A 25,814-nucleotide genomic window follows, 5' to 3' on the forward strand; every position below is an offset into this window, starting at 1 on the left:
TTCGTCCGATTTGAAAACGGCTCTTCCTTTGATCGGAATGAAGCACACATGTATCCCTAAAGTAACTCAATTTTTGGATTTGGATCCGGACTGTTCGATCTTCTCTGGCACGAATATTAATGGAACCCCGTGCATTCCAATTCGGTCCGACCTTGCACTCCAATTTTGGGTTACTTCAGGATCCGGTCCCGAGAATTTGGCGTTTTGCTTTGACTTAATTCGAAAATTTGGTTGCGTCCAGTTCTTTCAATTTTTTGTTCAATCATTTTCTATCTATTTCTAAAATTATTTTTTATTCAACTTGACCCTATGAAATTATTCACTAAGACTTAATTTTTTTTAAATCTTACATTATTAGTTAAAGTTCTAAACCAGACTTTATTTTTATTTTATATTTGTAATTACGATGGATGATGAAACGAAGTTGATTTACGACATGTACTAACAAGTCTGAATGCTGATTTTTTTTTTTGTGTCACCACCCTTTTGTTCCCCTTTATCAATAACTATTTCAATCATTAATCAAATAACTATTAGTAGCCCTGGCACTTCTGGTGTTCTCATCAATAAATTTTGAAAATTTGACCTCCATCTTTTTTTGAAAAAAAAAAAAAAAAAACTATTAACAGAAGCATGAAGAAATTTACACAAAGTTTAAATCTAACACCTTAGTGAATTCCTCTTTCTATTTGAAAGAAAAATTGGGTTTTGATGAAAATTTGAGTTTTGATAAAATTTTCATTAAGTCGGTCTCCCCGTTTTGCTGCGACACTTCAAACTTGCTTCTTTATTTTGTATAATTGCATGTTAGTTAGTGAAAATCCATATTGTGTTCAAACATTGTAAGTGACATTTCGAAGAGAAACATCAAGTTTAATTATTGTTAGCAAACGCATTCATGTGTCGCAGATTCGAAATCCGAATAAGAAAATCTCTCGTGGTAATAAATATATGGTTGTGTGGCTTGATCTTTACTAAAAAAGAAACATATTCATGCATCTATTTGTAACAAACGAAATAAGGCTGTGTTAACATCATGCACATGTTTGCAATGCATATCGGCTTCAACCATGCTATTTTGTCTATGATATATCATATATCAAAGGTCGATGGATTCTTTGAACCGTACACTTTAGTTGTAATGTGATTTAAATTCGTATAGATACTGTACTTCAGTTAATTGAAATGAAAAACTATTAAATTATGAAAGGAATTAATTCCGTCCAACAAAATTAAATTCAATGGTTTTTAAAATAAACATTTAATTCTAGGCTTAATTTATACTTAAAAGGCCCAAAAAAACCTTTGAAAAGAAAATTGCTCCCAGCCCAAGTAACTAACCCAATTCAATTAGATGGAAACAAGGGAACCGCATAGCTTCTCTACTGGAAGTCTGGAACCCCACTCTCTCAACTCTCTCTTGCACTTCAACTGATTGTCGCTTGGAAGTTGGAACAAGTACCCCTCTCTCTTTTCATTTTAACGCTGCCAAATCCCCCCAATACTTCATTGGAGCTCCTACTACACCATCGCTGCCTCCTCACAACTCTCTTCCCCCCAATCCTCAGCTCCCCTCTCATCCTTTTTCAATGTGGTGTAATACAATTCTCTTGCACATCAACTGTTTGTGAAAATGCCCCTGAGAGATATTCTTGCTTCAAGCAACAGATTTTGACGGCTAAGCTTTATACATGTTTCTAAACCAGCTCTCAACCTTTTCTCTGAAATGCAAGAATGAAAAAGTTCTCTTCAACCATGGTAACACCTTTTGCCCTCCTATGCTGGTTCCTTTATAGGTGACTTTTCAGATATTATGGTGACTTTGGTTTTTTTTTTTTTTTTTTTCTCAAATTCCGTTAATTCGGTGTCCCGTATTTGGTACTGCACTTGTGTGATTTAGGAGTTCTCTAACCGTGCGCGTAAGTTGCTTGATAAAATGTCCCAAAGTCCAAAGAGATATTACTGTACGGATTCAATTTTGTGAACCTTTCTGTTTTGAAGTATCATTTAGATTTCATTTCCCAAATGGGTAAATAACAAATAAAACCAATTAATTGCAGTTGTGAAGTTTGATTTTTTAGGAAGGAAATAGGGGTTTAGGTTATGAACCACAACAACCAGTTTAGTAAGGTTGAATACAAAAAAAATAAGAGAATGAGAGAACACTAAGAGTACCATTCTGAGGGATACATCTATAGTTGTATTTATTTCAATATGTACTAGCTTATGAGTTATTAGGGTTCAGATAGTTCTTAGGATCTGTGCAGGTTATCTCACAACATCTAAACTTAGTTTTAATGTTACAAGCATAATGGTGGTATTATATTTTAACGAATCATGTAAAGGCAATTTATTATTAGATCAAATATTTTCTTAAACAAAATTTCTTTATGAGCAGGTTACAAGACCAGTTCCAATCAAGCACAGTTATCTCAGGTCGTTTTGAGCTGATCAAGTTTGTACCGGCATGTACTGGTCATCACTTTGCATGCGCAGTATCTGCTGCCACAGATCCAATTTGTAAGGTTAATTTTGATCATTAGATTTCTATCATTTAATTATCTCCAGTAGGAGTAATTGGTTTGTTGGGTCATAAATTAGGCTGGTTATTATAATCCTTATTCGTAATTTGTGAGAGGCATCGACTCTGGTATTTGTTCACTCATACCAAACCTGTATGCCTCACCTTTATAGTATGGTATAGGAATTATTTCTAAGATCCTCAATATAGCACCAACTTGTAAATTTGGCAAAAAACAGTTGTAAGGTCAATTTTGAACCTCTGGTTGGTAATTTTTGTCGTCTTCTTAAAGAATAAAGAGTAATTAGTTTGTTGGGGCCATAAATTCGGCTGGTGTTCCAATGTTTATTTGTAATTATGAGATGCATCAACTCTCTTATTGGTCAAGCTGTATCATTTCTATTTCTAGAGGCCTGAGCTTCTTACTATGGTATCAGGAATTATAGTTTAGATCCTAAATTGTATCCAGTAGTTAATTGTAGCCTAATAGCATGGTAGCTGATCTGATTGAAATCGTGCTTGTCAATACCAGGTTGTAAAATTAAAAAGTGACTTCACTACCGATCTTGCACCTGAATGAACCATCTCCAACTGGAGTTGTGACCATTTCAAATACACCTCCATGGGGATTCGCCAATTGGAGCTGGCTGTAAAAGAACGCTGTCGGTCGGGCACTCTTACTATTAAAGATGCTCTTCAATTTTTCGACCGCTTGCTGGCTGCTAAGAGCCCGACACCATCCATCTATTCATTTAATCATCTGTTTCAGGCCTTAATTCGCATGAAGAACTCAAACAACCATTATGCAGTTGTCTTTTCACTCTTTAACCGCTTGACCCAATCTAGAAGGGTCTCACCGTCACCCAATGTCGTTACCTATACTATGTTGATTGACTACTGTACTCGAATGAATCGGCCTGGACTTGGGTTGATTTTCTTTGGACGGTTCATTAGGCAGGGCCAGAGAGGTGATGCTTACTTCTTCAATTCGCTACTCAAGGGCCTCTGTTCTGAGAATAGGATTAGTGAGTCCGTAGCCATGGTGTTGAACAAAATGCCTAAGCTGGGATGCAGACCTTACGTGATCTCCTACAGCATTGTTATTGATGGCCTTTGTAAAGAAGGCGCAATTAGTAAAGCATTTAGTTTGTTTGACCAAATGATTTCAAAGGGTACTACACCAAATGTATTTACGTACAGCTCATTAATTGACGGTCTTTGTAAAGAAGGGGCAATTAGTAAAGCATTTAGTTTGTTTGAGCGAATGCTTTCAGAGGGTATTGCGCCAAATGTAGTCACATACAGCTCACTGATTAATGGCCTGTGCAAGAAAGGTGATACTGAGAAGGCAGAGGAACTGTTGTCCGACATGGTTTCTAAAAGACTTCAACCTGATGTTGTGACCTATAATACTCTCGTGGATGGGTTGTGCAAGAAAGGGCAATTGGGCAAGGCAGTGAAAATGCTCCAGTCCATGGTTTCTGAAGGACATGATCCCACTGTTGTGACTTATAATACCATCATAAATGAACTTTGCAGGCAGGGGGAAACTGAAAACGCAGAAGAGTTGCTATGTAATATGATTTCTAGAGGTACAAATCCTAATGTTCGAACCTATAATACTCTTATAGATGGGCTTTGCAAGATGAACAAATCAGAAAAGGCAAAGAAGTTACTAAATGAGATGGTTTCAAAGGGAATATCGCCTGACACTGTGACATGCAATATAATTGTGGATGCAGTTTGCAAGAGGGGGGAACCTGACAGGGCAGAGAAACTATTGTATGATATGCTTGATCAAGGTGCCACACCTAATCTTATCACATATACTAGTGTTATAAATGGATATTCTAAGCTAGGCTGTTGGAAAGAATCGATTAGGGTTTTCAAGGATATGATTGATCGAGGCTTTTTGCCGAATGAGGTTACTTATGGATCAATGATGGATTCGTTGTGCAAACAAGGCCAAAGCAAGGAAGCTGAAAAGTTGCTTGATTTAATGGTAAGGGGAGGTATAAAACCAGGTGTTGTATCATATCGATTTTTACTTCTCGGCTATGTAAATGATGGCAATATTGATGATGTGATGAATATCCTAGATAGAATGCTGCTCAATCATGTAGCACCAGATCTCTCTACTTACACTTCCTTGCTCAAAGCATATGCTAAGAGCAGAAAAGTAGACGCAACTTTGAGTGTGCTGAATAGAATGAAGCAAGAAGGGTTGAAACCCGATGTAGCTGCCTCTGCACCGGTTTTAGAACTGCTTTTGAAAATGGGACGAGATGATGATGCGAGAAATCTCATGGAGCAGACAATTAGTAAGACAAATGATTGAAGTGCTGAGTTTGGTTGAAGATTGCTTTTTTGAATTTGGGTAATCATTTTATGTACTTTGGGCATTTTATAACTCTGTTTAACTGAAGGGCTTGTACTGCTCTGCTGCATATTACTCTATTAACAGATTTAGTTGATGTTTAATTCTCTTTAAAATGATCTTTGAGCCATTATTTTATTTGACCAGCCAATGTATCTCATCCTCCCAACTTATATTTTATATTCTATAAATTGGGTTCATTGTGTGCGATCCCCTACAAGTTAACATAATAAAGAGGGCTCCAATTAAACGTTGGTATTTGCCAACTAAGCAAACGCGGGTCAATATGATCTGTTGTATGGTCAATGCCACTGGGTCTCTTAGTAAGTACTGCAGAGACATTTTATTACAAGTTGTGGTAGAAATGAGACTTTGTGAAACATTTGTCCAATTTGATTGTTGTACTTTAGTTTTTACCTTTGGTTGTTGAACATTTTGTTAGCCTTTTGACTTAAAATATGCTTTTTTGTAACTTCTGCATCCTTGGAAGGAATATGTTTGCTAATTAAGTTATTTATTGTTTTAATGTGTGCTTTCTATTTACTTGATTATGCTTGGAATGAGCCAGCTAGTATTTGCTGTTTAATATTGCTTTGTTATGTTGTGCTTACAATGGGAAGCGTCTTTAAAAATTATGGACTTGTCATATTTAGGTAAAATCCGATTCGATTTGCTTTGGACGGCTTGGGTTTTTTCTTTGGAGGACTTGGCCTTTATGAATTTTACACTGGTTTACATTTCGAAAGTATGTACAAGTGCAATTTTTTTAATTTACTTTGGAGGGCAAGGTTTTTTGAATTTGCTTTTTGAATTTGTTGTTTTATGTTTCAGAATTTTGCACTGTTTCACACTTGAGTAGCTGGTTGCCGTAAGATTTGGAATCCATTCCTCTTTGGTGCTGAACTCAGCATAACTTGCCTTTTGATCCAATTTACGTGCTGATACCGCTGGTACCACTATTATTAGCTAGATGAGAAGGGTTTAATGTGTTTGAGTTATAAACCACTTAAGATTCATGTTATTGTTGTCAGTCTTAGTTGATATGGTACGAGGTGCCTTATAGTACTGACTAAAGTCTTCACCTGTGAAAGATGCTCTTGGTCTTCCTCCCAATAGTCTCTTATAAAAAATCACTACTGGTTTTTTCGTCTTATTTAATTGTACTCGTGTGAATTACTAGAGAATGCTTCTTAATATGATGATATATATATGCCAGAAAAGTATTTAGGGGGCCTAGTACTGCAGGACAGAAGTTAAAAGCTGTTTTTTTCATGTGGGTCCTTCCCTTTTTCTTGAGTGTAATTTGGCTGTTATTTTGGTTTATAGTTTCTGACAGTTTGATAATGGAAAATGGTGTAATTTTAAAATGTGTGCATCAAATTGTTTTTGATGGTTGAAACTATAAATTTCTTCATCTTTATTTTTGCATTAAGTTCCTTCATCTTTATTTATAAATTCTTTCATCCTCCGAATTATGCATTGTTCTGGGCATCTCAATTTTCCTCAGAAGGGGACAACTTTGTGTGGCATACAGTGAAGTGATGAGTAGAATAAAGCATTCGCACGGGTTCGAATAAGTTGTTTGAAATTTAAGACTTTGTTCCACTAGAAATTGAGGAACTAATTAACTTATGTATAGTATTATTTGTAATTTCCTTACATTTACATAATGTTGATTCTTTCGTGGGTTAGTTTGAATGGATGATAGAAATTTCATAAACATATATATGTCATCTCCAAATAAATCTATGTAATGTAATTAACTGTAAATTAACAAATAATTCAAGAGTGTTAAAAATTGCACATAATTATATATAAACGGAGCTATGCTAAAGTGTTAAAAATTATTCGAGTAAAAAATAAGAAAAAAAAATGATAGTTTTGAGTTTAAATTTAAAACGTATAATTTATTTCTTCGAATTACTGTACTTGACTATTTTGTTAGAATCTTTATGTGGCATTAGCTTTGTTGTTAAACATATAGCAGGTGGTGAGGACTAAAAGTATTGCTTTGAACTTTCGATTGGCATTGACTTGCTATACATGTGATTTGTGCGCATATGTATTTGAGCACGTGCCCGGTGCCTCGCGTGGCTTGTCTTGCAAGAGTAGTAGGACACGTGTCGCTTGGCAGCGAAAGTAGCGTTTTGAATTTCTGTGGCACAAACTTTACAAATTATACGCAACATGAATTATTTCTGAGATTACCACTTGACTTTTGCTAAAAACATATATTGAACTTGAAAATTAATTAACAATCGGCAGAAATTAGTTCAATTCACAGTAAATTTCTCAAATATTAGTTCATTATTTTTGAAGTGTCCTTGAATTTAGAAGACATGATTCCCAGTTTCAACATTAAATTAACATTTCGCAATAATTTTTTTACCTGTCTAGTATAACAGATGCCTATATTTTATAATAGAAGCGGTGTATTAGTTTTAATCAAATGTTTTTGAGGTTATATTATAAAAAGTACAAAATAAATTAGGATTCAAACTATTAGTTATTTTCTTTTGTATGTGTTTTGAGGTGATCATGTCTTTTAAGTTGAGGTAATGCAATATTTATGTGAAAGCATCGTAAAAGTATTTTCTGGTCATCAAAACATAATGTTTGTACATACATGATATAAACAATATAAATGTAATGATAATTGAATATGTTGTGATGATCTATTTATATGAAACATCAAAATCCAATCATTCTTGCATAAATATGGAATCATATTATTTCAAATTCAATTCTTGCCAACTTTTAAGATATTAGAGACAATCAATTTAGAAAGTAACCATTACAGATATGACAGTGCTAAATCATGTCAAGCCGAAAGTTAATCCATCTATATATTAAATTTTTTTATTTTATTAATTATAACATTCTGCATATTATGGTTAGTTGTCAACAAAATGAGAATTATATACTTAAGGAAAAAGCGTTTTTGAATCTACTATTCAATCTGATGGTTCTAGGAACAGACGTGAGAATTTTGGCAGTCCATGTTCTGTTATAATTTGACAGTTGACTTTTGATTTTTGATCGATAATGGGTATTATTTGTAATGGTATTTGTAATATTTTTTTCTTATATTTTTCCATTGCCATATTTTTTTTATAATAAGCATGTATAAACAATAAATGACAATGCAAAAAATTGTTTTATGTTTTTTTGTTATGTTTTTGTTCTTACCTTCATTATATTTTTTTAAGGGTTTACTCGTTACAATCGCAGAATTAAGTTAACAGTTTAATTTTTTTTTTATATATATTGTAGCATATAGTAAGTAAATTGATTAAATGTTTATTTCAATAAATAATGATTATGTTTATACATAGTATTAAACATAATTGTTTGTGTCCGTAGTTTAGCCTTATTTTTCGAATGATTAAATTAGAAATTAGAAAATAATCTCACAATTCAGTAGACATTCATAAACTAAATTTGCGCTGTGGTTCCTTTAACTTATAATACTAAACAGTATTAAATTTGAGTTGTAAGGCAGATAATTAAGTTGATATATCTACTTAAGAAAAATAATTCCGTAAGCCTTGTAGTACGTCTATACAGGCCTATACAATTTGTACAAATCTCTCTTATAAAAAAGGAAAAAAATATTAATTAGTTTGTAATTAAATCGATCGACCGTACGTCAGACCATTCGTAAGTCATAAATAGTTCAGTAAAGATCCGACCAAAACAGTTAACTTTGATTGTTTGTTTATAATTGAGTTGTTTGTTGACCATGGTCAAAGTCAAGGTATTTCTTTTTCTTTTTCTTTTTTCCTTTTAATGCCATCCATATTATATTTTTGCGAGATTGACGGATAAAAAAAGAACTTCTAACTCGTGACTTGTTCGATCGAGATCAGTTCAAAATGAACTAATTATTATTAATTAGTTCGTTTTGATTCAAATTTGTTATATCACGAGTTCAGTTTAAATCAAACTCAACTCGGTTCGTTCCTCAGTCGTTGTAAGAAAATTATGAAGCCTTTTTCTTTTTGACTCTTCCATTGTAATTTTTTATGTTAATTATGAAACTCGTTGTAAAAAGAAAATAATTCTCATTGGCTTATAATGTAAGTCAGTAAAATTCTTTGATCTATATATGCATGACTCATTACAGTAGCTCGTGATTAGTTTGGCTACAACCTAACTCAACTTGGCTTTTTCGGACATGAGCCAGGTCCAAATTTTGTCTAATTAATTCTATTTGACTATATATGTTAGTTGAATAAAATTAGGGTGTGATGTGTTTATCAGGAGGGATTGATGAACATATTTTCAAAATATTAATATCGGATTAATTTCGATTTACGAATCTAAATGATTGAAATTCAAATACTTGTGAGTGATGTATGTGCATGCAAGAATTTTAAACTTTCGAATTTATTTAGTACATAGTTAAACGGTAAAAAAAAATGATGAAAAATCAATACATAAAATAATAAAAAAAAATTCATAAAATTTTCATTGTTTTGACTACTTGACCATATGCTAAATAAATTCAAAACTTAAAAATATTTGCATGTACATGTATCACTCACGAAGTATAGGGATTTCAACGGTTTAGATTTATAGTTCGAAGTCAATTCGATATTCTTTTGAAGGTGTGCTCACTAACTCCTCTTGGTGACCATATCACACTCTAGTTTTGTTCTATGTTCGTTTACAACTCTACAAATTACTGTACTTTTACAAAGACAGACATTTAGCCATTTAAAAAAAAAAAAAAGGTGACGATTAAATTTTCAAACTTTAAATATTTATAAAAAAATAAATGCATACATTTAATTATACCAAATTATATGTGCTACGTACGCTTCATGCTCAATCTGCGCGCACATATATTTTTTGTTTCTTTATCTTGGAATTTTGTTTTTTTTGCCGGTTATTATCGATTTGTGGTAATTAGAAATGAAATAAGTTTGTTATATTCTAATTCAGACATATAAAAACACTTGCACAGAGTAATATTTCTACATTACCCATTTCACATTGTGTTTGAGAACAATTAATATATCGAATAACAAAATCAAACAATTAAGGTAAATAAATCAAGTATTTGGAAATACAAACGTACGTCTGCCTCCATTTCAATTTTAGCATGAAGCGAGAACAACTTTGTTAATACCTTTACCCACCGTTTAAATTCATGCATCGAATGCAAAACAATGAACTAGATTATGAAATTCTAGCATAAATACAGAATCTGAATTGATGATACGTGCAGTGAGTTCTCTAAATTAAAAAGATTAAATGGATTCTTCAAATTGATAGACTAATAATCAAATTTTACTTAATTTAATTATTATTCAATGGTATGTAAGTAACTATTAAGCTCAAACTGTTCAAATTTTAAATCATTTAATTACGATAAAATGTACATCAAATCTCATCATTTATTATAAACATAATACATATTTATTTTCTTAGATCAAATCTAAACATAATACATATTATTTAGAGGTAATCTCGTATCCGTATCTGTTATAATTTTTCGGATACAAATAGTCTCGGATACGGATACGGATACGGATCGGATATTAAATGTTACGGATACGGATTGGATATCGGACGGATACGGATATTTTTCATAATTAGCTTGTTAGTTACAAAACATTTATTATATTATTAAAATATTAGTCACTAATTATGTCATAGTGTTATACTGTTCATCAAAATATATATCTATATGCAATTTAATAAATTATTTCGTACAATATGTAATTTAATAAATCAATTTAAGAACATATATCACATTTGTTGTGGTTTAAAGTGTTAACGGTCGGATACGGATAGTTAAATGTCTTACCATATTCGTATCCATTATAATTTTTCGGATACGGATACAGATATGGATAATCTCAGATACAGATATGGATCAGATAATTTAAGTACTTTTTCGGATTCGGATTCGGACGAAATCAGATATTATCCGATCCGTTTACACCCCTAATCCGATCCCTTAACGAGTTGATAGTTTGATACCACCTGAAGTCAATCGAATTTTGAGTTTAGATCCGGACCGTTAAATCTCTTTTGGCACAACCGGATTAGCTCAACATTTAATCGAACAGTTGGGATCTGATCGTAAAACTTGAAATACTCTTGCAATTTTGTGGTATCACCATATGGACCTATTCTATTAGACCGTAACCAGAACCAAGAAAGCGGACCCACAATTCAGTAGAGGTTCATCCAAATTGGATGAGATTACCTCTCTACTTCTTCCCCAAATTGGCTTTTCCTTGGTGTTTTGAAATTGGACGAAAGTAGCACTGTACTGTACTTCTCCCACACTGAACTAAATTACTCCCAGTGCCACCGCCGCCTGAGCCTCATTCTCTTCTTCCGAAGCAACTCCTGTCTTCCCCTGCTTTCAGCTCATCTCCTCTCTCAACTCTCTCTTGCACTCCAACTGTTTGTCAAAATGCTCCTGAGAAGTATTGTCGCTCCAAACACCATTTTTGTGTAGCCACGCTTCATACTTGTTGTCTAAAGAAGCGCTCTACCTCTTCTTTCAAATCATAGAAGATGGATTATGACTAGGTTCTCTCTAACTGTGGTAAGTGATTCTTTAGGTGCTTTGCATTTAGGCCTCAAATTTAGCACTTTGGTCGATCCTGGTGACTGTGCATGCAAGTTTCTTGGAAAAATGACCGGTCTGGAAGTATCCTTTGCTAATTTTTTCAAATAGATGCTTGGGTACACGACATAAAAGCCAATTGACTACAGTTATGACCCCTATATGTAAATCTGGTAATGAAGTTAAGCATCATCATCCACTACTTATTAAAAAGTTGGGTTAGAGCGAAAATTGGCCTATGTATACTTGTACACACAGCTGATTATTCTTGGGGTGCATTGCAATGTAGTCAACTATATGAGCCACCAACAAATTTAGTCATCAAACGTGCAAAAAATAGGAGAATGAGAGCACACTAGGAATACCATTCTGAGCTAATATTCTTTTTAGTAGTTATTACTTACTATTTGTATTATTTACATGAGGAGGGTTCAAATGCCTCCATTTTTTGTGCCTCCATCATGCCTCCATTTTTTAAAACTTTAATAACTCAAGATTTAAAACTTAAAAGTCAAAATAAAACCGTTAGATGTGATCTATGTTATTTTCTCTATGTGCTCATAAAAAATTATTACATTTCAATTTTATTTTTATGTGAATCAATAAATTCAAAAATCAACATCTAGAAATCATCCAAATTAGTGCATTTTTTACAAGCTCTTGATGATAATCAAACTAAAATTGAAATGTCATAATTTTTTACATGTGCATAGATAAAATGATGTAGATCATATCTAACGGTTTTATTTTGATTTTTAAGTTTTAAATTTTGAATTATTAAAGTTTTAAAAAGTGGAGGCATAGTGGAGGCACAAAAAATGGAGGCATTTGAACCCTCCTCTATTTACATATGTACTAGTTGTATGAGCTATTTACATTTCTGAAAGTAATTAGGATTTGTGGTGGTTATCACCCAGGCGCTAAACTTATTTCGAGATTACATGTGTAGTGGTGAAACTATTTTACTTTAATAAATGAATCCATTGTTGGATCAAGCATCTCTTAATTGTGCATAATAATTACTATTATTCTATGAGCAGGTTACACTTCAAGTTTCAACCTAAGACTACCAATTTGGGTTTTTTAGATATTGAGACCGATCAAGTTTTGGCAAGATTGTATTGGCACTCATTTTTTTTTTTTTGCTCTGTTTCAATTTGTAAGGTCAATTTTGAACTCCTGAGAGGCATCACTTTTTTAGTATGGTACTAGGAGTTAAACAAAGCTCCAATTTGTCAAGTGAAGAAAAAGCAAACAAAAACAGTCCTTCACTTCTAAAATCTGATTCTTAAAGACAAAGTTTGTTTGATACAGACTACTGGCTTGTTAATTTGTATAAGAGGACTGATCAGAAAACATTAATTTAGGAAATAGGAGTTCCTATTTAGCCTTTTGCTACATTCAGTATGATATATTGTTTTATAGCTTTTAGTCATTGCTTGCTTCTTGATTCTTTAGATCACTTTGCTCGTTCACCAAATCCCTAGAAAGGAAAAATGACCAAAAAGCCCTTCTGGAAGAGTCCAACATGATGCAGTATCTAAAGCGCTCCTAACGCAAAAGGGCATAACCTAACAGTACTCTGTGTGGTAACTATTGTACTGACCTGGAAGACTTGAGCACTTTATGCAAAATCAATTAACCATTCTTTAATTTTTTTTTTTCAGGTAATCCATTGATAAATTATATCACACCTTCAGTAAGGTCCTTGCAGGTGACCTCTCTGGATTTCTGTCCACCCAAGTTAAACAAACAGGTGTATCTGCTCCATATTCTAGAAGCAGTGTTGAAGCTGCCCCCAATCTTACAGTTGTATCTGTCCATTGTAACCATTTCATCCCATGGCCATGGGGACCCGCCAGCTGGAATTACTTGTAAAAGAACGTTATCGATCGGGCACTCTTACTATTAAAGATGCTCTTCAAATTTTTGATCGCTTGCTGGTTGCTAAGAACCCGGCACCATCCATCTATTCCTTTAATCAACTATTTACAGCCTTAACTCGTATGAAGAACTCTAACAACTATTATGCAACTGTCTTTTCACTATTTAACCGCTGGACCCAACCTAGACAGCTCTCACCCTCACCCGATGTTTGTACCTATAGTATCTTGATCAGCTACTGTACCCGAATGAATCACCCGAGACTAGGCTTGGTTTTCTTGGGGCGGTTTATTAAGGGCGGGCAGAGAGCTGAACCTAGCATCTTCAATCCACTACTTAAGGGCCTTTGTTCTGAGAATAGGATTAGTGAGGCCGTAGCCATGGCGTTCGATAAAATGCCAAAGCTGGGTTGCACACCTGACTTGATCATCTACAACACTGTTATTGATGGTCTTTGTAAAGCAGGTGAAGTGAGGAAAGCATTTAGTTTGTTTGACCGAATGCTCTCAAAGGGTATTGCCCCAGATGTAATCACATACAGCTCACTGATTAATGGCCTTTGCAAGGAAGGAGATACTGAGAAGGTAGAGGAACTGCTGTCCTACATGGTTTCTAAAGGAGTTCAACCTGATGTTGTGACCTATACTACTCTCGTGGATGGGTTGTGCAAGAAAAAGCAATTGGGTAAGGCAGTGGAAATCCTCCAGTCCATGGTATCTAAAGGACATAATCCCAATGTTGTGACTTATACTACCATCATAGATGCACTTTGCAAGGAGGGAGAAACTGAAAACGCAGAAGAGTTGCTATGTAATATGATTTCTAGAGGTACAAATCCTGATGTTCATACCTATAGTACTCTGATAGATGGGCTCTGCAAGATGAACAAAATAGAAAAGGCAAAGATGGTGCTAAATGAGATGGTTGCAAAGGGATTATTGCCTGACACGGTCACTTGCACTATAATTGTTGATGCAATTTGCAAGAAGGGAGAACCTGACAGGGCAGAGAAACTATTGTATGATATGCTTGATCATGGTGCCACACCTGATCTTATCACATATAATAGTGTTATAAATGGATATTCTAAGCTAGGCTGTTGGAAAGAGTCAATTAGAGTTTTCAAGGATATGGTTGATCGAGGTTTTTTGCCGGATGAGGTTACTTATGGATCAATGATGGATTCTTTGTGCAAACAAGGACAAAGCAAGGAAGCTGAAAAGTTGCTCGACTTAATGGTAAGGGGAGGTATAAAACCAGGTGTTGTACCATATCGATTTTTACTTCTCGGCTATGTAAATGATGGCAATATTGATGATGTGATGAATATCCTTGATAGAATGCATCTCAATCATGTGGCGCCAGATCTCTTGACTTACACTTCCTTGCTTAAAGCATATGCTAAGATCAGAAAAATCGACTCGGCTATGAGTGTGCTGAACAGAATGAAGCAAGAAGGGGTGAAACCCGATTTAGCTGCCTCTGCTCCAGCATTAGAACTACTTTTGAAAATGGGACGGGATGATGATGCGAGAGATCTCATGGAGCAGACAAGTGGCAAGACAAATGATTGATGTGCCAAATTGGGTCAATGATGGCTTCTTAGAATGTAGATAATTAATTAATGTACTTTGACAGCTCCCTGTGCTATTAACTTTAAAGTTTTTATACTGCTTTGTTGATTATTTTTGTTATAATTTGTAATGTTATTTGGTTATTCTGCATTTAGTTTAATTTTTCTTTGTGATTTCATTGTGTTTTCACTTGCAGTTGTGTTGCATATGGGGGTGTAAACTTATACAATTCGGCTGCTGTAATATTATTTGGTTATTCTGCTTTTTTCCCCTTTCATATTGAGGCCCACAAGTCTCTTGATGGGTATGCAAGCTACAGCTTCTCATGGTCAGACCAGATGTTTGTTATTTACAGATTCCGAGCAACTGGTACATGCTCTTCGTGCTGTAATTTTTGGGTGTCTTTGTAAATATTTGGTGGTGCTGTCCGTGTTTTTCTAGGGGTTTTTAGGTGTCTTTGTATATATTGTGTAGTGCTGTCCTTGGGTTGTAGTTTTCTGCTGAAAATTTTGGTTTTTTGAAGGGTTTTGTTGTAAATTGGGGTCTCAGCTGACATATATGGGGGCTCAGCTATACATTTGGTTTTTCAAGAGGCTTTGCTGTAGATTGGGTTTTCTAGGGGGGTTTCTTGTAAATTGTAGATTGAGGCCTGACCTGATATATGTGTGGTCTTTGCTGTTATTTTTGGTGTTTTAAGGGTTTATATGCAATTTAGAGTCTGGTACGGGAGATGGATGGGATCTATGCAAGGGTTTGTAGTTTGTACTTATAATTGGTACTTGTAGCCTATATTTCTTTGCTGGTTTTTTTATGTGAGTTTTGTTAGTAATTTGGGGTCTGGTACATGATATGATAAGGAATCTGTATAGGGTTCTTTTTGTAAAAGGAGAAGAACTGGTACAAGATTATGGGATCTCTGGAAGTGAACTAAGTTTTGATGATATATTAAATCATCTTAATTACGTATATAACAAATTATAAGATTTTGACTTTATTTCAGTAGCCATTAAAGGAATAATTTAATTTTTGATCTGTTAATTTTATTAGCTCTTGGTGGTACAGTATGTGGGGAATGGATGTTCACTGCGGAGGGACTGAGTTTACTGTGAGGAATGCATGCAGTTCAATCCAGAGGCATTAAACAGTGTAAGTTTTACTCCGATTTAGAGGTACTGGTACAATCTCTAACAAAATCCACAGGCCCTAGTATGTGCAGAGTGACAGGTATATTTTGAAACTATGCAAATTTGGAACTTTCTGACGCGTTATTCAGGCTTCTTATGTCACTACGTACGTGTAAAGGGCTGTTTCTCAAAAAAAAAAAAAAACACAACTAGAGGCCTCTAGAGCAAATACATCTATAATATTAAATAACTAAGGTCAGTATCTTCCGATAAGCCAAACAATTTTTTTTATATTTATTCAAGGGAACTTTTTTTAGTTTTCTTGCTTCAGAACATTGCATTAATGAGATTTGCATAAAGCTCAATAACAGCTCCACGAACTCTCTCTATTTTTTCAAAGAAAATCACTGAAGTGGAAATTGTGTAGCATAGTATGCAGTGGGTCGAATTATATAGACAATGGTCCATTGAATAAATTGGGTGCACAATTGGCCGTTCTTTTTATAGATTTGACAAAAGATGGTTATATCAATTAAGCTTTTCGAATATATAATTAAATTTGTTGTTAAATCGTTTTATGGAGCCCCTAGCATGGATTAAACAAAATATATGTTGTTCTCAAATGAAGTTTAAAATTAAAGCATTTAAATCAATTTCACCGTTAAGTGACACCTCATGTTAAATTCCTGTAAAAATATTTATAAAAATCTTGATTTCAATGCAGATTGTGAAAAATATGATGTACTAAATTAATATCATGAGTGACCGAAATCCAAATATTCCATGAAAATTGACCCATTTACTTAGTTGCATAATTAAACTCCAACTAATAAATAGAAAATTGAGATTATTAATTGAGATTTTGCTGAGTAGGTGCTAATTTCAAATCCAATGAAGCTTTGCATTGAGATTTTATAGAGACAATAAAATACGAGTGCGCGTATCCTCTGAGATATCTCAACTTTTGCGTGACCGACGTGTCTGGTGCCTATTCGGAGGTGATGTAGGGGTCAAAATTATGTATGCTTTGAGATTCGTGCAGAACATATTTAAATGGTTGGGATTTTCCATAAAGTCACGCAAAGTTTGAGATATCTCAGAGGATACGAATTCATAAAATGCTGGTATCAATACACTGATACCAAGAAGATACCACCAATCACAGTTAAGGACGAATTCTTCAAGTAATATTTCTCTGTGTAGCACATAAAAGGAACAATATTATAAGAAATAAATTTCAATTATTTAGTTGCAATGAGAAAAAATAGCATTATTTTTGTTAATTTTTGCTCAAATAGCAATTTAAAGCGCATAATATTTCATGAGAATGAGTAGTTAAAATGATAGATCATTTCTTAACAATCATCTACTGATTATTTATGTAGTGTGTCATAAAGTAATATTTTGATTATTATCTATTTTTTATGTTCAAAGTTTACTAATATTAAATTGTGTAATAAAGCAAACGCACTCTGAACACAAAAGAAAAATATTATAAAAGAAACACAGGACCCATAGAGTGGAATCATGCGGGTACAAATTTCATCTTTAATTTTTAAGATGATGCATTACATCCATTTCCAATATACAAACTGATCCAAAAAAACACAAATTTCCATCGAACTTGAAGATTTTTTCATGAAAACTCAAATTTTCATAAAAAAAATCCAATTTTTTTTTTTTTGAAAAAAAAAATCACTAAGCTTTCAGAGTTAAGTTTTGTGTAATTGTGTGAATCTTGTCATGGTAAAAAAGTTATAAAACAAGAAAACTAACACTATCTAAATTTCCATTAGACTTCAAGAGAAATCTCTCTATATTATGCATCTTAAATTAAATTGGCTGTCCTGAAACTTCAACGGCTGAGATTGATTGATCTTAATTCGGATTGAATCTGAACCCTCCAATTAAATAATCTATCTTCTTTTGATTAAATACATTCTTTATAAATGTAGAAGTCTACATTTAGTTCAAATTGGACCCGTCACATGTAGTATAGCCATACATATTACCACACGCATTTTCGTTCTGCACCGTTGGATTTGAGTCAAAAATCGTGCAGCTTAAATCCAACGAGTCTAATTTTTTTCGCTGGAACTCGAGCGTTGCGCTTCTTCTCTTCTCTATCCTAGATCCAATCTGCGCCGCCTCTTCTTCACATCCCTTCTCTTCGCTGCGCCTCTTTCTCCTATGTTGCTTTTTTTCTTCCCTCAGCACCTCCTTTATTTCTCTCGTGCGCCTCCTGCTCCGTCGACAAGTCAGAAGAAGATTAAGGAATAGGTCCTCCCTCTCTCGCGCTCCTCTTTCCTTGGTTCTCTTCTTGGTCCGCCAAGGTCGCACCAGGTCCGCCCTGACAGTTCATCCCCCCTCTCTCTCTCTTGAACCTTCTTCTTTTCTAAATTTCTTTCTCAAATTAATTATGATGCTCAGATGGTGGCTGGATCTCCAGTGACTCTAATTCGGCTCTGTAGTTTGCTTCTTTTGGCCACAATTGCTCTTCTGGTGGCATAGACTAGTGTTATTTTGTGCTAATGACTGTTTTCAGCTACTACTTACATGTTCTTATTATGCTTTTGTTGTTTTGTTGCTTGGTTGGTGAACCTTATGTTGCTTTTATGTTTGTTTTGAAAAACTCTATGTTTCAATGGCAATGAAACGGACTTAGGCCTTTTTTTTTTAAAAAAAACTAGCCAATATGATGTGTTCTATACTTCTATTATCAATGTCACTGGATGCCTCAGTGAGCACTAGAGAAGCGTTTTGTTACAAGTTGTAGTAGAAATGAGACTAACAGTTTTGAAGTTTAAATTTAAAATGTAGAATTTATTTCTTTGAATTACTGTACTCGACTATTTTGTTAGAATCTTTCCGTAATGTGAACTTTGTTGTCAAACATATAGCAGGTCAGGATTAAAAGTATTGTTTTGAACTTTTGATTGGCATTGAGTCATTGACTGATAGGGTGAAGACATGCCGCTTGGTACGAAAGTGGGCTTTGAATTTCTGTGGCATAAAATTAACAAATTGTACGCTACATGAATTATTTCTGAGATTACTCTCCCTCTCAGTATGCACTTGACTTATGCTGAAAAACATTGAACTTGAAAATTAATTAACAATTAGCATAAATTAGTTCAATTCACACTAAATTGCTCAAAATTAGTTCATTATTTTTGCAGTGTCCTTGAATATAGAAGAAATGATTTCCAATTTCAACATTAAATTAGCCTTTTGCAATAATTTTTCTACATGTCTAGTATATCAGATGCCTACATTTTATAATAAAAATGGTGTATTAGTTATAATCAAACGTTCTTGAGGTTGTATTATAAAAAGTACAAAATAAATTAGAATTCAAACTATTAGTTATTTTCTTTTGTACTTGTTGGAAAGGTAGAGGCTACCATATGCTGGTAGATACAAAAAATATTATGTTGCTCTAGTTTCGGACTTTAATCGGAGGTCATGTGAATATGATGGTGTACTCCATGTATATATAAAATAATCCCTTTAAAAAGGTACTTAAGCACACTTTTAAAATAAGAAAAATAATTCTTTTAATTGTTTCTATTCTAGAAAAGGATTACCTCTTGAAGTTATCATGATTTTTGAGTTGAAGTAATGCAATGTTTATGTGAAAACATTGTAAAAGTATTTTCTAGTCATCAAAACATAATGTTTATACATACATGAGATGAACAATATAAATGTAATAATGATTGAATATGTTGTGATGATCTATTTATATGAAACAATCCAATCATTCTTAGATAAATATGGAATCATATTATTTCAAACTCAATACTTGCCAACTTTTAAGATATTAGAGATAATCAATTTAGAAAGTAACCATTACAGATATAAAAGTGCTAAATCATGTTAAGCAGAAAGTCAATTTATCTATAAATTGAAATCTCTTATTTTATTAATTATAGCATTTTGCAGATTATGGTCAACTGTCAACAAAATGAGAATGATATATTAAAGAAAGAAGTGTTTTTTGATCTACTATTCGATTTGATGGTTCTTTTAGGAACAGGTGTGATAATTTTGGCAGGATATATCCTGATATTGTTTAACAGTTGGGATTTGATAATGGATATTTTATGTAATGTTATTTGCAATATATTTTTCTTATACTTTTTCGTGACATAGTTTTTTCGACAATACGTCTGTATAAATAACAAATAACAATGCAAAAAAAAATGTTTTATTTTTTTTGTTGTGTTTTTGTTTTTATCTTTATTATATTTTTGAATTAAGTAAACATATGTTAAGTATATGTTAAGTAAATTGATTGAATGTTTATTTAAATAAATAATGATTATGTTTATACATAGTATTAAACATAATTGTTTGGATTCGTAGTTTAGCCTTATTTTTCGAATGATTAAACTAGAAATTAGGATATAAACTCACAATTCATTAGACATTCATTAACTAAATTAATTTGCGTTCGGTCCCTTTTAACTTATCCTAAACAGTATTAAAAATAATTTAATTTGCGCTCGGTCCCTTAACTTATATATGAGTTGTAAGGCAGATAATTAAGTTGAAATGTCTGGTTAAGAAAAATAATTCCGTACGCCTGTAGTACGTATATACAGGCCTATCGAATTTGTACGAATCTCTTATATAAAAAAAAAAAAAAATTAAGGGATCAACTAACAGTCCCCCTACTCTAGTCCCCTAAATGTCCCCCTAACTAACTGATATATAAAGTACGATAGGGACCACTAACTATATAGAAGACTACTAACTACTTAGGGGACCACCTATATTTGAAAAAATTTACAACTGGCATGTGCATGTATGTATACTTATATGTGCAAGTATTATCATATAATATATTAAGTATTCATACCTAAGACATTAAGTATTAAAAATAAAAACTGGACATCAACTTTCTTTTGTACACCCATCTTTTACACGTTTTTATAAGCAGATTTTTTTTGTTCGTTTAATATCATCAATATTTCTAACGATTTGTGAGAAATTTTACGAATTTAAAACCACAAACATCTTCTACATAATTTTCTCTTTCAAATGAGATCCATGATGAAGTACTTTCGGGTTCTTCGTCATTCAAGTATTCATACCTCAGTGTGAAAATATTCATACCTTGTCAAGTATTCTTCTTTAAAATGCCGAGTATTCATACTTATTCAGTAAAGTGTGAATATTTATGTTGTAAATTATTTCTGAGAAACCAACAGATGTGTCTTTGGCATTAACTACCTGGGGGATCACTACTGACTTTGGGGGGCCACAAACGTCGCTTGAAAGCGACTACGATAGGGACCACATGCAAAAAACCAAGGACAAGCAGATTCGTAATAACCATCTCAAGTGTCGGCGTTGTAATTATTGTAAACATTCATTTTTAAAATATCAAGTATTCATCTTACACATTAAAGTGTAAATTTTTATATTGTAAAATATTTGTGAAAAATTCCTAAATGTGCTTCATGAATTAACTACCTGGTTGGACTACCACTACACAATCACCAGTACGGTAGTTTTTGTAATATGAATTGTTTACATATGACATTTATATTTCCAAAAAAATATATAACACATTAAGTGTTCATACTTACACATTGAAGTTGAATTGTTATGTTGTAATGTAACTTAAATCAATTAATTTGTTTGGTACTTGAACATATTGATAGGTACTCAGAAAAATATTCATACTAATAATTGAAGTATGAATTGTTACATTGTAATGTATCTTAATTTAACATTTTTTAAAATTAATGATATTCAAGCTATTAATATATGAAACGGTAAATAACAATAGTTAAGACAACAAATATTCATATCTAGTTGGTCAAATTTTGTTGTTACTGTGATGCATATGTTTTTACTAATTTTTAAGACATGAAGTATTCATATCTACTTGTACAAATTTTGGTGTTAATGTGATGCATATGTTTTACCAATAGTTAATACATGAAGTATTCGTATCTAGTCATTTATGTTATTATTTTTTTCATACATACTTTATTTGATTTATTGATATCTAAAACACTTAGTATTCCTACTTAAACGTGAAGATGTGTATTGTTATTTATAGATAATAGCAATCATATTAACAATTGTGTACATACCTATGAATTTATGTACAAATATTAATGTTAAAAAGAAACTTTAATAAACCTCAACCATCTCCAATATTTATCAACAAATTTGTACATGCTGGTAATAAACACCTAGACGCTCCCAGTACCTATCAATACATTTACACTTTACAATATAAATATTTACACTTTACTTATTAATTAAGTATGAATACTCGGCATTTTAAAGAAGAATATTTGACAAGATATGAATATTTGCACACTGAGGTATGAATACTTGAACGATAAAGAACCCGAAAGTACTTCATCATGGATCTCATTTGAAAGAGAAAATTACGCAGAAGATGTTTGTGATTTTAGATTCGCAAAATTCATCACAGATCATTAGAAATATTGATAAGATTAAACGGACAAGAAAAACCCACTTCTAAAAATATATAAAAGATGAGAGTGTAAAAGAAAGTTAATGTCCAGTTTTTATTTTTAATACTTAATGTATTAGGTATGAATACTTAATATATTATATGGTAATACTTGTGCGTATAAATATCCATACATGTGTGCGCCAGTTGTAATTTTTTTCAAATATAAGTGGTCTCCTAAGTAGTTAGTAGTCCCCCCATGTAATTAGTGGTCCCTATTGTACTTTATGTATTAGTTAGTTAGGGGGACATTTAGGGGATAGACTCAAGGGGGACAACATCTTTACTCAAAAATTAATTAGTTCGTAAATCGATCGACCGTACTTCAGACCGTTCGTAAATACTTGAATGAAGGTCCGACAAAAACAGTTAACTTTGATTGTTTGCTTATAATTAATTGAGTTGTCTGTTGACCATGGTCAAAGTCAACGTGAACGTCAAAGTCAAGGTATTTCTTTTTCTTTTTCTTTTTTCCTTTTAATGCCATCCATATTATATTTTTGCGAGATTGACGGATAAAAAAAGAACTTCTAACTCGTGACTTGTTCGATCGAGATCAGTTCAAAATGAACTAATTATTATTAATCAGTTCGTTTTGATTCAAATTTGTTATATCACGAGTTCAGTTTAAATCAAACTCAACTCGGTTCGTTCCTCAGTCGTTGTAAGAAAATTATGAAGCCTTTTTCTTTTTGACTCTTCCATTGTAATTTTTTATGTTAATTATGAAACTCGTTGTAAAAAGAAAATAATTCTCATTGGCTTATAATGTAAGTCAGTAAAATTCTTTGATCTATGCATGACTCATTACAGCACCTCGTGATTAGTTTGGCTACAACCTAACTCAACTTGGCTTTTTCGGACATGAGCCAGGTCCAAATTTTGTCTAATTAATTCTATTTGACTATATATGTTAGTTGAATAAAATTAGGGTGTGATGTGTTTATCAGGAGGGATTGATGAACATATTTTCAAAACATTAATATCGGATTAATTTCGATTTACGAATCTAAATTATTGAAATTCAAATACTTGTGAGTGATGTATGTGCATGCAAGAATTTTAAACTTTCGAATTTATTTAGTACATAGTTAAACGGTAAAAAAAAATGATGAAAAATCAATACATAAAATAATAAAAAAAAATTCATAAAATTTTCATTGTTTTGACTACTTGACCATATGCTAAATAAATTCAAAACTTAAAAAAATTTGCATGTACATGTATCACTCACGAAGTATAGGGATTTCAACGGTTTAGATTTATAGTTCGAAGTCAATTCGATATTCTTTTGAAGGTGTGCTCACTAACTCCTCTTGGTGACCACATCACACTCTAGTTTTGTTCTATGTTCGTTTACAACTCTACAAATTACTGTACTTTTACAAAGACAGACATTTAGCCATTTAAAAAAAAAAAAAAAGGTGACGATTAAATTTTCAAACTTTAAATATTTATAAAAAAATAAATGCATACATTTAATTATACCAAATTATATGTGCTACGTACGCTTCATGCTCAATCTGCGCGCACATATATTTTTTGTTTCTTTATCTTGGAATTTTGTTTTTTTTGCCGGTTATTATCGATTTGTGGTAATTAGAAATGAAATAAGTTTGTTATATTCTAATTCAGACATATAAAAACACTTGCACAGAGTAATATTTCTACATTACCCATTTCACATTGTGTTTGAATCGTTCAAAAAGCAGTGATTTTCTACCCATCTTAAAAAATAGTAAAAAAATTTCAAAAATTATAAAATTTCATCCCTAATCATATTTTAGTATATATATCATGTTGAACAGTTCGGATCGATAATCTGGACTTTGAAAATGAAGATATAAAATATGAGGTATGATGAGGTATGAAAGACATGATGCATTGAAACCCTCTTACAATTAATTATGAGGCAATAAAAAGTGATGGAATTTTGCATTAACTTGCATGTTACGGCCATTTTTATTAATAACCCAAAAAAATAAGGTATTTACCAAAATAACCACAAAATCATAATTTTTCGAAATATAACCAAACCGCCATAATTACCGGCGGTCCAGTTCCATAGCAGACCGTCAGGAACCTGGGCGGTCCGCTAGGGACCCGACCGCCAGGATCCCTAGCGGTCTGCTATGGATTAATGCCCCGCCTCCCCTCTCTGTCTCTGTTTACCCCGCACCACAGACAAAAAAAAAAGAAAAAAAAGGCGCCGCGCCCCTTCCTCCGCCCAGCGCCGCCTAGCTCCGCCCTCGTGCCTCTCTCTCTCTCTTTTGCCTCTCTCTCTCTTTCTGCCTCTCTCCCTCTCTCTCTCTAGAAGCCCATTTTCACTATTTTTGCCCCTCTCTCTCTCGTTGTGGTGCCTTGACCGTGAATTGGTGATTTCGGGAAGGTTTGCAACCCGCTGACTTGTTGTGTATTCAAGCTCTCTCAGGTAATTATCTAAATCAAAACTCATTATGAATTGGTTGTTGCGAATTGCTTGTGACCTTGCCGGGTTGTTGATTTTCCCGGAAGGCGACCCGATTAGGGTTTAGGGTTAGGGTTAATTGGTTAAATTTGTAAATTAATTGTGTTAATTGGTTGGATTTGTAAATTAATCGGTTGAATATGTAAATTAATTGGTTTAATTCGTAAGATTGTGGTTGGTTGAATTTGTATGGAATTGGGGCCATGACTTTGTTGTTGGGCTATACTTGAATAAAATTAATTGGATATCGGCTTTGGAATTGTAAAATTATGGTCGAATTTGTTGAATTGCTTCAATTTTGGGTTATTAATAAAAATCTAGGGTTAGGGTTTACGGTTAAAAACTAAAATTGATAGTTTAGGGTTAGGATTTAAGAATAAAATTGATAATTTTTAAGAATTGATTAGGAATTATAAGTCGTAATATCATAGAATGTATCTTACAAATAATTGCGCTTGAATTGGATTTAGAGTTTTAATTGCTTGAAATAATTGTTGAATTGCGAGTTTAGGGTTTCAATTGTGAGTTTGGTTGGAAATATTTAGAAATTGTTTGAAATTGCGAATCTTGTATACTGTAAAATTATTTATAATTGTTTAAAATTTTCAATTGAATCTTGTATACTGTAAAATTTCTAAATCTAAACCATAAAATAATACCATGTATACTGTAAGATAAAATGTAAAAAATGCTACATTTCAGCTTAAACTACAATCTGTAAAGAATCATGTATACTGTAAAATTTCAAAATATAAACCATAAAATGTAGTATGCCT

The 25,814-nt window shown here is 32.9% G+C and overlaps 2 protein-coding genes across 7 annotated transcripts in view; one reads left to right on the forward strand and one right to left on the reverse strand.

Moving 5' to 3' along the window:
• LOC144556837 (uncharacterized) overlaps nt 1–25,814 on the reverse strand; it is a 75,698-nt gene that overhangs the window by 18,763 nt on the left and 31,121 nt on the right. The gene's annotated exons all lie outside the window — the stretch shown is intronic.
• Nucleotides 1,402–15,212, forward strand: LOC144556831 (uncharacterized). 4 transcript variants are annotated; one of them, XM_078305293.1, is made up of 4 exons: nt 1,402–1,758; nt 2,399–2,520; nt 3,054–3,855; nt 13,837–15,212. In XM_078305293.1, the coding sequence occupies exons 3-4, from the start codon at nt 3,144–3,146 to the stop codon at nt 14,943–14,945; spliced, it is 1,821 nt and encodes a 606-aa protein (XP_078161419.1). In that variant the 5' UTR covers nt 1,402–1,758; nt 2,399–2,520; nt 3,054–3,143; the 3' UTR covers nt 14,946–15,212. The 4 variants fall into 4 exon arrangements, with proteins under 4 accessions (XP_078161419.1, XP_078161420.1, XP_078161421.1 ...); XM_078305294.1 differs by lacking the exon at nt 1,402–1,758 and having other exon boundaries at nt 1,955–2,525; XM_078305295.1 differs by lacking the exons at nt 1,402–1,758; nt 3,054–3,855 and adding an exon at nt 13,155–13,243 and having other exon boundaries at nt 1,955–2,520; nt 13,298–15,212.

The sequence above is a fragment of the Carex rostrata genome, chromosome 7 (assembly GCF_964058835.1).
Source record: "Carex rostrata chromosome 7, lpCarRost1.2, whole genome shotgun sequence".
Classification (NCBI taxonomy): Eukaryota; Viridiplantae; Streptophyta; class Magnoliopsida; order Poales; family Cyperaceae; genus Carex; species Carex rostrata.